General features: G+C 39.0%; 1 protein-coding gene across 10 annotated transcripts in view; it reads right to left on the bottom strand.

Annotated features, from left to right (window-relative positions):
• The window catches only part of NFIA (nuclear factor I A), a 331,643-nt gene extending 320,876 nt beyond the window's left edge, over positions 1-10,767 (bottom strand). For all 10 annotated transcript variants that reach the window (XM_072343414.1, XM_072343416.1, XM_072343415.1 and 7 more), the window contains exon 1: positions 10,442-10,767. In XM_072343414.1, coding sequence (XP_072199515.1) covers positions 10,442-10,537 — 96 coding nt within the window. In that variant the 5' untranslated portion in view covers positions 10,538-10,767. The remainder of the gene's footprint in view (positions 1-10,441) is intronic.
• Between the last annotated feature and the right edge of the window lie 2,918 nt (positions 10,768-13,685).

The following is a 13,685-nucleotide window of genomic DNA, read 5'->3' as shown; positions in this document are numbered from 1 at the left end:
CTGAGTGAGAAACTCTGATGCTGTTCACTGGATAAATAATTATTAATGTGGCGTAGTGAAAACAGTTTTTCATTCTGAGAAAGATCGCTCTTTCCATCCTATACAGAACTCCTCAAATCAATGACTACCAGTGGACTTTACTAACACTGCATTACTGTCTGTATTTTATTTATATATCGTGCATGTAAATATACATGTGCACACACACACACTGTGTGTACTATATGTCAACAACTAATCAAAAGTTGTTTGCCCACAAGCATATGTGAAAAATTCATCTAAATAATTGTACATTTAATTTTTAATGAAATCCCAGTAATCCACTCATTCTACTGAATTCCTACTTAATATGGAACAGCAGCATGCAAGAGACTGGAAAGAGACACAGATCTCTCTGTCTTACACAGACTGAGCATACATACCACCAGCCTTCCCCAGTCAGGTCTTATTATATTATTATCTTGATTTCGAGAGAGCAATTCAGCGATTAATCACTGAACACTGCTTTTACTTGTGCTCATAGCATATGCCTTATAAGTAGCCCATAGTGTTTGGCTTAAAGGCAATATAAAAGTCAGCAATAAATAAACAGTAAGAACAGACTGTTGATAGATGGAAAGACTCCACAGCCTGTTAGGTCTTCCCTGTTTTTAATTTCTCTCATTCTGCAGAAATTTATGTTCACAAAATAATGTTTTAATAAAACAACATATTACAACTACAGCACCTGCATTCTGATAATGTTGAAAACCCACTAATTAACATCTAACAGCCTTTTTGAGGTGAGTTTTATTATTCTCCTCCATAGATGGGGAAGCTGAGACATAAAGAAGCTAAAGCGATAGATTTGGCAGATCTCTACAGAAACCAAGGGGAACACATTGCATATCTGCTTGTAATAGCACAGACTTTAGTAGGCACCTGCATTTTGCAGGTGCAAATACCTTCAGCATGCAAATAATAATTCTATACCATGCTCACACACACCCGTCCTGGAACGTGCACCCAGAAAACTCATTAGAACAAAGGAATTTGCAAGCATGAACACATATGTGGAAGTACAGGTGTTTGATTATTTCAATCCAAAGCGCATGAACAGATGTTTGCATCAAATTGAAATTGTCACCATCCTTAAAACTCTGCAGCTCTGTCATTCCCCCCTTATCAGTCTGTTTATTTCTCATATTCCAGAAGGCCTCATCTCACACTGTATTTCATGGTACAGCTTCCACCCATTTTGTCTCCAGTGCCTTCTCCTGTCTAAAGGGAAAATGAAAATTCCCAGCCCATTGATCTTTCCATTGCTAGGCACCCAATCATTCACTTTTTGCCTAGATAAACATTTCTAATGGATCACAGTTAAGGTTTTACTGTCCCCAATATACCTGTGCACTACTGAGATATCTCATTTTTGAAGCATCAGTTTTCAAGCAGGACAAGTTCTGCAATCAAACCAGATGTGCCGAGAGACAAGTAGCAGAAAGGTGGACCGCACCATGCACAGAGAGGAACAACTGATGAGAGGAACACGAAAGGGAGAGAAAGTGAAAATACTACAAAGGCATGCGGTTCTGGAGGTTAACGTGCTGTGAAACTCCTGACTTTGTTCAAAATGCAGGTGGGAGACACCAGGATGCAAGGCTGCAGGTTCTGATGCACAACTGTGCTTTAGACATCTGAATCCAGCACCATAGGGGTGCTTTGAGCCTGGGATCCTCTCTTTTTCATGTTTTCCTTTCTCAGTTTTCAACAAAGTTTACAGCAGAATCCCTTAAAATACTAAAATACTACATTGAGCAGATGCAGTCAAAAGTGGCAGCGCTGCTGACTGGAGGGACATCTCACGAAGTTGGCATGGAGCCTTATTTTGTTCAGCCAGTGCTGTCATCCTATGACTCTTCGGCTTCCTGCTATGGAGTTGCCTCAGCGCAGAAGAGTTTGAGCAAATGAGCTCCTAATCTGCAATTCAAACCGTGCCCATGCCTCTGAAGAGGGGAAAATAAACCCAAGTTGTCTGTCTGTGCAGTGGTCCAGTTACTGGAGGACCACAGCAGTTGGTAGCCCATATGTTACTGAACCAGATTTTAAGTAATGAAAAAGAAACAACTTCAAAGCAAGATCTGAAGGGCAGCAAGAAAAAGTCTTGTGATTAACTGCCTCTATACAGGTGTGATTTCTTTGCCACTCTTCTTCATAATGCTGGAAAACACATTCACAAAGCCTTCCTTCCTTCCTTCCTTCCCATCCTTTACAGTACCTGTGTTGTACAACCATGCTTTTGGCCAATTCTCCTCTTCAGACTTTCTCATTTCACCACAAACTTACATCAGAAATCAGGCAGCACCATCTTTGAAGCCTAATTTCCTTGGGAAATATGGATAAAAGGAGAGGAAGTAGCAAGTCAACGCATTGCTAATAAGCATTGCAATTTATATAAACTGTAAGTTCTCATTACAGTGACATTCTCTCCCAGTGACAAGGCAAGAGGCGCTGGGTACAAACTGAAACACAGGAAGTTCCATTTGACCATTAGGAAATGTTTCTTTCCTCTGAGAGGGTGGCCAAGCACAGGCTGCTCAGCAGTGGTAGTCTTTCCCCCTTTGGAGATCTCCAGGAGCTGCCTGGACATGGGCCTGGCACCCTGCTCTGCATGGCCTGGCTTGGGCAGGGGTGGGATCAGACAGACACAGAGATCCTTTCCCACTTCAGCATGATGCTATGGTAACTTACAAGCATAGAACATCAGTTAGTTTCAGTTTCACTTCTCGTAGTCTACAACCCTTGAAAATTTGTTCTTCTGCTGGTCTAAAATCCTTGATGAATCACCTTTCTGCAACTACACAAAACCCACACTTAACGTGTACCTCTTAACCAAATCAGAGAAAACATTTTTAGTCAAAAGATCACTAGCGAGCAGAAATGCACAGGCTTGTTTCTATTTGTTCCTGCAAGTAAAATAAATGTTAACTGAATCAACAATCAAATGGAGCAGTTTTTCTTCTTTCTTACTGAATATAAAAGGTTAATTTGGGTCACTTTTAATGTTTCCTTTACGTAAATCATTAAGCCATGCTCTACTTCCTATTTCTGTTACAGCAGTAAGGACAACCACACATTAGCACATTTCCATGCAGCATCAGGTCCATTTGCTCCAGCACAAATAAATTCTAAATAAGTATTAAAAACACATACCGAACAACTTCCCTCTGAGATACGAACGTTCAAAAGTCTGTTTGTGACCACATACATAGAGTGTCTTCTGAGTTATTCAAGTTTAAAGTGAAGGTCTCTGTGGCTTATCCCAGAGCACTGAATTCCCACACTGCTCCTCCTGACAACCCTATTTTGTGTATGTGATTCCAATTGGGCTGTGAAATTAATATGGTTGTTTGTGTACATCAAGGGCAACCTGCACTCATTTGAAAGCAAGGGCATTGCAATTATTGGTAGTAAAAGTCTACAAGCTTATAGTGCCATCTGTACCATCCAACACTCCCACCCATATCTAGTTGTATTGCTAACTTTGTGTTTCACAGCCTCTGAAAAGAAAAACAACAACCAAAGAACAAGACATGCTTATGGAAGCAAAATATTTTGAATCTCACTCCATTAGCCAATGCTTTTATTTCATCTGTTCTAATGACTTTTCAGCTTACTGAGAACTACTTTCTAGTAATCAACTGTGTGGAAAATAGATACGGAGATTTTTGTCATAGAGATTCTAAATTCAAAGACCTTTGTGAGGAAGAGCTGTTCTGGGTTTGTCTGATGCCAGCTCCAAAGGCACCTCACCCGGATCAGCTCCTGCTGCTCTGGGAGTTGTTGGATTCCTTGAGAATGCAGCAGGGCCTGTACTTTCTGAGACTGGATAAAGTGTGAGAGTGTGTGTATGTGCATGTAAAAAGCTCCAGCGTTTGTAATGAGTAATGTAACTATTACTAGAGAAATCCAGCATAAGAGAAGTTCCTAGTGAGGTTGATGGAAATAGCAATTGAAGTTATCATCAAGTAAAAACATGCAATTAAAAACTAGCATTTCTTTGTTGATTTGGAAGAAGAAAACAACTTGATTCATCCTGAAATCATCTTTTAATATATTAATGTCAGTGGTCACATCTGAGGGAGAGGAGTGAAGCATGCCTCTAGCAGCACGGTGAGACTCTTCACGCTGTGATTAGAACTCAGGGAACCTCTCAACAAGCAGAAAATGTTACCTTTTTCCTTTCATCCAAAAGTAGAGAAAGCAGATATTAACAAGTTAATTACTACAAGTTTCAGATTGTTCTTCCTTCTTACAGAAAACACTTGGACTTTGCCTGCAAAATCTCTCAGAATATTTTTTACTTCCTTTCTGCTTCTGATTTCTCTAACAGCTGAGGGCTTGCTTAATGTACGAGTAGTACGCTGACAGAAAGCCTCAGAAGCATCCCCATCAATTTAAAGATCTGGTGCTGATGTTTAAACTCATGTGCATTATCAGCCTTGCAACCTTTGGATTCAGATCAGAGAGTGTTAGACCTCTCAAGGCACTGTCTATTTTTTTTGCTTCATAGTCAAGCATTCACTGAAGTTTTGATACTTCAGATCTCGACCCAAAGCTGATTAAGTGTGTAGAATTAAAAGGATGGTGAACAGTGAGTGACAGCAGAGAAGTACCTTAAGTACAGCACAGCTTCAGATTAGAAGTCCACAAGATAGTTGGAAAAGTAATAGTCAGGAGGACCTGTCACAATAATTTCGCCACTAGATGCTACGGCAGGTTCTGGAAACAATATATGAACATCACCAGAGAGACTGAGCAGGCCCCTAAGGGTAAAGAGCAATGCTCTTCCTTCTTTGGTTCAGAATGCTGTCTACACAGCATCCTTCTGCCCTCTGGACACCAACGGGGACAGTAGAGCCCTGGCTCCTGGCTCACAGGATAGCACCACAAGTTCTGATGAAGCTTTTGGGACAGCTGCATTTACTCTGTGGCAGTTCCTTGGGATGTGCAATGGCAGTGCCGTTGCATTACAACAAACCAGGAAGTTCCCGAGGGGTTGAACAAGGGTTAACATGGCGCATTCCCTTCTTACTAAAATGATGTCATTTCCCTCCCCCTTCCTGAAAGTATCTCTTGCTTGGTTGTTTACATACGAAAGTTAATATAAAGTGTATATTATAAATCTGAATAGCTTAAAAAACAGAACACATTTTCATATCTGAAGGCTTTGATATACATTTAGATTAAACGTATGGTGTTTCAGTGCTACAAAAAAGCACTGTTTGTTTGGGTTTTTTTTTGCCACAAACTACCCTTCTCTCATTTTTCATACATTCTCCAGAAGAATAAAGATTAAGAAAACAGAAGTACCAATACATTGTAGAAATTGTCCCAACGAGTTTCTAATCCAGTGTCAGTTACACGGGACTGATAAGTAAAGGAAGTTCAACCAGACAGTTTAATCCTCCAATTTCCTGTCTTCTAATCAGCCACTGACTCCTCTGGCTTTAAATTAGAAACATCCATGGCAATATTCGGGACAGGTGAAGGAAAAAAGAGTGGAAAACAACTAGGGGAAATGTTTGTAGGCATAAGGAGGACAAACACAGAGAATAAAGTCGTTATAAAGTAGTAGAAGTATGTAGAATGAAGCACTGAATGTAAGCACTGAAGTTATAGATGGAATTTAGCAACTCCGACAGGAAAGGAATAACTTTAATTAAAGCATTTATACAGTGGTTGAGCAGTGTGTGAGCATACAAGAACTACGGCATAAAACAAGGAAAATCCATGCTACAATATTGTACTTCGGTGCACTTGGTTGTTTTGATAGAGGCAGGTCTGGGCTAATAATAAATACAAGTATGCTTTTTAATATTCTGCAAATGATAAGCACAAATCAGCAAAGCCACAAACAGCACAACAGCACGAGGTGATTATCATGATAAACTTCTATCAGAGTATGTAAATGCGTTCATGTATAGATGCATTCAGTGATTTAAATGATAAACACTACTTTTGAGTATTTTGTGCTTCTGGACTTTCTTAGCTTTCATAGGACTAGCTAGCCTTCCATATGACAAATCTGAATATTTATTAGACGTGCCATTATTTTTAATCTCACTTGTAATAAAATTCATAGTGAGAATTCCATTAGTTCTTAATTGAGAGAAATGCCTCTAACAGTTTGCAATTGCTTATGACCTGAGTAAGTTCAGTTATTCCTCTAAATATTTTGCACAGTGGCATGAGAGAAAGAAGTGTTTTCAGTTCAAATACAATGACCACAGGTGAAGTCCTGTATCTTTAATAAATTATCTTTTAACTTAGGGCATCTAATTAAAAAAAAAGGTCTATACACTAAAATGTGTATTGATAGTTTGATAACAAAACTCAAAACAGTTATTTTGGCAGATGACTGAAAGATCTGCATTAACTGTCACGTTCAGTCACAGCAGTTTGCATGCTAACTCATACATGGAGTCACTGAAATACCTTCTCATTTATTAATAAAGCTTTCTTCTTTTCCTTTTTCTTTCCTATTTTTTGGCAGGTACTTCCACAACAGAAAGCACTTTGGGATTTGGGTCTTGAAGCTGCCTGGGCTGAGATTCTCAAACTGTGAGTGGCTCCCAGGCACTCAGGGGGAGAACCTGGCTCACTCCGCTCCTCTAAACGCAGTGACTCCAGGCTGACAGCAGTGAAATTCAGAGCAGAATTGGGCCCAGGGTCTTTACTTTTGTGCTGTCATTCAGAATTTTCTACCAGTTATATGTTTGCTACATGTGTATTCTAATAACCTGGCGCAGAAGAAATCTGAAGACCAGCCCTTATTGAAGACATATAAAAGTCACATCACAACATCATATAGGCTTGCTAGAGCAAATAATTAAAAAAAAAATAATCAGCTTGAGATAAATGTTTATAAAAGTAGCACAGCTGCACATATTTGTTACAAATGTAAGACAGTACTGAAACTTTGCTAGGACTAACCCTTTAGTGTCTCTGTGACAGCATCAAATTTAAATAAAAAGTGTCAAAATTATGATTATTTTTTCAACAAGTCAATTCTTGTCACATCTTCAGACTGTGATACTGCTTAGAGTATTTGGTACCTATCTGAAAATATGTATATATTCCTTCCCATGCAAAGCTACAGCATTTTGGGAAGTTTTCTGCTAAGACACCACATTACAATATAGTCAAATAACAACTGCTCATGCATTTTTTTATTTTTATTTTTATTACAGCATGAGAAAAAAAAAATAGATTAGATATCAGAAGAATGCCTTAAAACTGTGGTGAGAAAGGCAATTATTGTTAAAACGCACAAATCCTGTGGGTTTTTTTAAGCAGTCTGAAACATTACTTACTGTCTGCAAGAAAGAAAAATAGTATTTTTCTTTTTACTATGGCATCTTGCTATTCTGGCAAGTAAGATAAAATATATTAGCCATTCCATCAGATGGCTTGAGAGAAAAACTAACTGCGATCAGGCAAAACGAATTAGAGGAGCATTAATAAAGATTATCAGCGAAAGAAAATAAGGTCAAAATTAGAACTCTGCATTTTAAAGCCACCTCTCAAAAATGCAAGCTGCTTTGCCCAACGATAAAATCCATTCATTTTCCTAATCATGCAATCTACCAATCTCCATTATCTCCAGCTAGCTAGCTATAAACATGCTATAGACCAGAGTGAAAGAGGGAGAGTGTGAGGTTGAGAGACGGAGAGAGAGAGAGAGAGAGAGAAAGAAAGAAAGAGAGATTACTACACCCAGCCTTTTATAAAGCCGTTTCTTTCATTATAACAGGTCTTTTCATCAAAATGACACAGAACCTTTAAATTTGGGCATAATAGTCCAGTACAGTACACAGCTATAGCTTAAACCTGATTTAGAACCTGCTCCAGAAAGAAAACAAACTCCCTCATTTGACACACAAATTGTTTACGATTCATTAAAAAGCAAAATTGCATATCACAGTGCTGGCAGCTGAGTCCATATGGGTGCAAGGGGTATTCACTCATCTCTTTGTATGCTGGCAGTACCAAACCGAAGTTTAGCACTATGCAGCTGAGATTTTGTGCAGCCAGACGATGCATGAGGTAATTTTAAAAGCTTTATTTGTCTTTAAAACATTAAGATCGGCTCTCTAGCTTACTTTTGATTAAAAGAATGTGGCAAATGTGAAGAGGTTTGGGGGTAAGGAACATAAGATGTATCTACTTTTTGTTGTACGTTTTAGATTCATTGACTGCATGAAAAACTGCTTATTACTCCATCAATAATTGAAACTTTGTATGAAAATTATTTGCAATTAACGCATCTATTGTAAAGATCTTGAATTATTCATTTTGGTTAAAAATAACATCTCTTTCATCTGGCGCAACTCCTACCACAAAAACAAGGCTATTTTAGTGGGGGTTTTGTTCTCTTAGAAAATAAATGGTGTGACGTTCAAGTTTAAGAAGAACTTTTCGGCAATGTTTAATCTAAACAACAGCATGTGTGGTTATAAAACTGTTTATTTTTAGGCAAGTGCATTACTAAATGTTTCCAGCATTTTTACATATTATATTCACGGTACTAAAACATCTGTGAAATAAATGTGACCGAAATGAAACTTCCTCAGGTCTTTTCTAAAGGGTGACAATAACTGCCTAGTAGCATTCGAGGATACTTATTAAATAATAAACATTGACGTACCTCATCATAAAAGCAGACGATAGACAATAAAAGGAGCGGTAATAAAATATACAGATAGCTTAGAATAAGGCAAAATCACAGCACAAGTTAAACGTTGGGGTTAAAACAGGCAGTCTAAAACTTTGCTTTGAAAATGATAACTGAGAATCAATAGACTTATTTACAGGGGTTTAACGAGCTAAAAAAAGTCACATGAATAGTCAACAGTTTATGTGCATGCAAATACCCCTTCCCCCTCCAACTTCCCCTGGCAGAAAGTCTAATTGGAAAATCAGTACTATAAGAAAGTGGTTAGCCTCCCCTATTCCTGTTAACCAAAAGCTGCATGTTACATTTCTCTGGCAACCGCTGGCAAACCTCTAATAACCGGTTAAAAAATTAAGACTTTAGACAAAACAAAACTGACAAACCCGAGCCCAAACACCTTTAAATACAAGCCACATGATATACACAATGGCCACCACCAAGCTGCAGAATAAAAACCTTCCGGATCTCACTTTTAAAAGTCTTTCAAGTCCTCAGAGGTCTTAAACTTTCCAAATGATACCAAAATTGGTCCGGGGCGGCGAGGGGGAGGGAGAGACCCGACTTGTTTCAGCGTATCATACAATGAAAGTGATCATGCCTTGTTTTGTAATTCCACTCGCCGGTCCTTTTTTAACTGATATCTATGTGAAATGAGCTGAGGTTCACGGTCCAGTTAGGAGCGGATAATACACTCATTGTCCTGGCAGCAAACTTTTCCTCTCACTGGAAGAATTCACGCTTGCCACAAGAATAATAATTACAGAAAACTAAAAATGCGCTGCTAACGAATTAATCCCTAACGGACAAGACGCTAACGAGGGCAGTAATGATTTGAGGACTCTCTTCCTCGCAACAGGACTTGCATCTTCTGCCACAATGGGCTATTGTGCATCCTCCCAACTCACCCTACCTCTTATAGATTCAAGATGTCAAAGGTTGTCTGGCCCGGCTGACCATGACATGCTAGTTAACTCGTTCTACGGAGCACGTTGGGACTTTATTGAAACTTTAATTGCGCCCCAAAGCAGTCTGAGCTGGGCTCAGTGGGATCTGTGACACATGGCTCCAGGTCAGCGCAGCCCCGTAACCTGTTCTCACGTAAACAAGCGGAGGGAGAAGTGAGAGCGGGGTCTGTGGCAGCACCTCGCAAAACGCGCTCCCCGCACACGTGATGGTTTTACACCACGACACTCCCGCACCGGTCCAGGCTTTTGCAGCCATCAACTTGCTCTGCAGCGGAATGAACTTTCCACCTCCCCTCTTTACAAAATATTGCACGGTAAAAAACGCACATGCACACGGACGCTTGAAAGCAGCAGATAAAGTAAAACAAAGTGAGTGCTAGGCAGCCGGCTGTGACTAGTTACTCTGCACAAGGCTTTTTCAAACTACTTCTTTGCATGTTTGTTGTGGTATTTTTTTTTCTTTTTTTTCTTTTTTTTTTCTTTTTTTTCTTTTTTTTTTTTTTTTTCTTTTTTTTTTTTCTTTTTTTCTCCTCTTTAAGGAGAATTGAAAAAGCTTCCCTGTGGAAACTGTAGTGCACATTAACGATCTCCTGTTACACAGGGGAAAGCACACAAGTGGGACAAGTGTGAGGCTGCTCTACTGAAGAGTGTGAAAAAAATCAAATGTTAATTTGATAAATGTGAGGTCTGGGACATTTTGTCAAAGAGGGAGGGAAAGTAGAAAAGGGAGAAAAAAAAAGCAGCCCTGCTGCCAACTCACCATCCACCAAGTTCTGGCCGAGATGTCGTAGCAGAGCTGCCATTTGATGGAGCCGTCGGAGGTTTTCCCTGCCATTATGCTGTCAGCAAGCTTCATCTGATGCTAACTCACGGGAGATAAGACACCTAATTGAGAAAACATTTGCACTGGCATGTTGGGCAACATGTAGCCCGGTCCATACCATATGGAATCATGGGTAAAAAAAAAAAATCTCCTTGACAATGAACCAATCTCTCACAGACCCAGTGGCAAGGTGAAGTGGAGATGAAAAGTCATCTGCTCCCAGCACTGTCTTCTCCTCTCTCTCGCTCCCTCTCTCTCCCCCTCTCTCTCTCTCTCTCTTTTTTTTTTTTTAAATAAGAACCCACTGCTCAACATCAAAGAGAGGCGGTCAAAATTAGGGCTTCATCACTCAGATGATTTTGGTCTGCAAGGTTTTTCTTTCCTTTCCCCCTTTTCCTTTTTTTAAGAAGAATAAAGAGATTTAATAGGACAAAGGCAGGTAGTGGACTGCGGAGGGAGATCGCCACAGGCTATTAGCCTAAAATTTCTGCTTGACAGATGGAACTGCTTAGAGACTATCATGCAATGTTTGGGGTATTTTTTTTCTTTTTTTTCTTTTTTTTCTTTTTTTTTTTTTTGAGTGTGTGTGTGTGTTAAAAAAGAATTTCAGTCTGATTCAGTATCTGTTTATCGCAGCTACTTTTCTCATCTATGTGAACAGGCAAAAAAAAAAAAAAAAAAAAAAAAAAAAAAAGACTGAGCAGAAAATAATTGCATCTTTTTCATTCTTTCATAACTGTGCATATAATCATTTAACCAAAACAAAAGTAGAAACTGCTCAAGTTTATTTCTTGATTGAGAGGAGCTTTCTGAAGAAATCAATTGCTCTCTATTCTTTTTTTAATAAAGGAGACAAAAGTTTTGGCTCTTTGTTCCTTCTTGATTTTAGATACCAGATCTTACTGTTTAATGAATGACTTTTCATCAGAAGGTTCAAATGGCAAAAGTGCTCCGAAAGAACTAAACTATTCCCTTCTTGTCTTTTTTAAAAAACATACATTTAATATATTTTTAATATATATTTGCTACAATGCATTTTAGCATTTTCAATGTTATACTTCTTAACACTGGGTAATAACCCCCCAAAGTCTCACAGAGGTTTGTTCCTTCCTCCCACAAAGCACAGTGCTCTCTACAAGGTTCGTTGTGCAAATGAGGAATTGACAGATCACTTGGAAAAAAAGACAACTCCACAATAAATAGTTTTGAAATGCTACAAAGATCTGGTAATGCTCTGTAAAAAAAGCCCCTTCCTGCAAAATCACATTGAAGACAACTGTGTGCTCTCCCACCTCTGGTGGGGCACTGTAAAGCAGAACTATGACTTTATAACAGCTGAGTATTAAAGAGGCAGCAAGCACTTTCCATTTGCAGCGCCTGGCTGGCGCGCAGGGAGTAAGGGATGCCCAGATCTGACGGCCCTGGGGAGCATAGCACTTCGACCTCTGCAGCAGTGCCTTTCCTCAAGTGCTCAACAGAATCAACTTCTGCACCAGCAAGGAGACTCACCCAGAATATTTCCTAGGTCTGCTGAGCTGGGGCTCATACAACTCGCTCCTTCAAAGAGCCACACTCTGCAAATCTTTTGTGTTTTGCATGCAAAAGGAAAATGCATCACAAATATCCACTCTATTTTAAACAATATCTATTTCTGTTTGTATCAAAAAAGGAAGCTCGTGGGCGCAAAATTCTTCATTTGATTGTTTGTGTGCTATCAATTGTTTAACTATTTGGCTGCAGCAAAGTTGTAATTCCAGGCGGCACAGATCACAAAACCATCATTCAGTGCAGGACAGAACCAACTTTCATTGAGCTTCAAAAATACCTTCAGATTTCTGTGATGTGCAAGATAAGCAAATGACTTAGCATAATGTACAAAGTACTAATGTAACGTTCAGGGGTTAGTTTCTGTTTTTGCCCTGACTTTATCTATGGGGGTTGCACAGAAAAATACATCAGAGCACACTGTGTGCAACTACTTCACATCCCATCCCTGTTTGTTTTTTTTTGTTTTTTGTTTTTGTTTTCCCATTGGATAGCAGGTACGACATCACTGCTATTTACAGTAATGATCTGACTAGCATGGGAAGTGTTAAGTTTTAGTCAGCGTCCATAAAAAAACCTCACAGAGGCTGTGCCAGGAACTGTCCTCACGCTGGCTGGCCAAAGCATTTATCGTCTTCTCTTTCTCCAGACTCATCAGAGCTACCTGTCCTCTGTGGCTACTGCTTACTGCAAAAGCTCCTTCACAATAATTGTTCAAAATAAAAGTAAAAAACTTAAGTAACAACCAGCCTTTGACCAAATGTCAAATTCACTTTTATGTCACTGCATTTGCTCCTGCCTCTCTAAACAAACAGCTTACCCACCCTACTTATAATTTATTCAGTATTTTATAGCCAGTTGTGCTGCGTGCCTTCCCTGTCAAGTTCTGATGAATCTCTGTTCAGTCTATATGGCTTTCCACTGTCTGATGTAGTTATAGATCTACTGACAAACTTTCTCTTGATTGCTCTATTAACCACTGCTTTGAGAGTACTTAGGTCTTCCTATACCAATACATTACTTGGTTTCAGAATATTAATTAAAAACACACTGAATAAACAGTTTTTCAGAAGAGCATACAATTTTCATCTTATGAATGACAGAAGCATGAAACCATTTCCTTCCTGACAGTGTAGCACTTATGTGCAAAGAAATGAGGAGTGCTGTTGGTTAACTGTGTTTTAAATTCAGAACAATTAGGTGCAGTTAACTTTGCCATTGTTCTTCCCCATGCTGAGGATGGTGGGTTCTTACCCATGGAGCAATTATTCCTTTCATAAGCTGCTGTTGTTAATAGCATTAAAACGAGATTAAATACAACATGTTAAATATTGCAATTATTGTGGAAAATAAAATTATTTGGTGAGCATAATGGGGAGCAAATCAAGCATTTAACATGATCCAGGAAATGCTACTCCAAACAATTGCATTTGTTTTATGCAATTTTTCCCCTTTGATTGCTGACAGATGCCGTTTTGGAAACAAACATCTAAGTAGTTTTCCTTCAATCAGGAAAAAAACCACACACCAGAAAATGGCTACATGTTTTGAATTTAACTCTTGTCAATCAGCATTCTGCACAACACTCGCTGTGAATAGTACTAGGACAAAACGATGCCTTCCAAAGACTAATAAG

This window comes from Excalfactoria chinensis, chromosome 8, assembly GCF_039878825.1.
Source record: "Excalfactoria chinensis isolate bCotChi1 chromosome 8, bCotChi1.hap2, whole genome shotgun sequence".
Lineage (NCBI taxonomy): Eukaryota > Metazoa > Chordata > Aves > Galliformes > Phasianidae > Excalfactoria > Excalfactoria chinensis.
The sequence above is the reverse complement of the archived record's forward strand: the minus strand, read 5'-3'. Positions and strand labels throughout refer to the sequence as shown.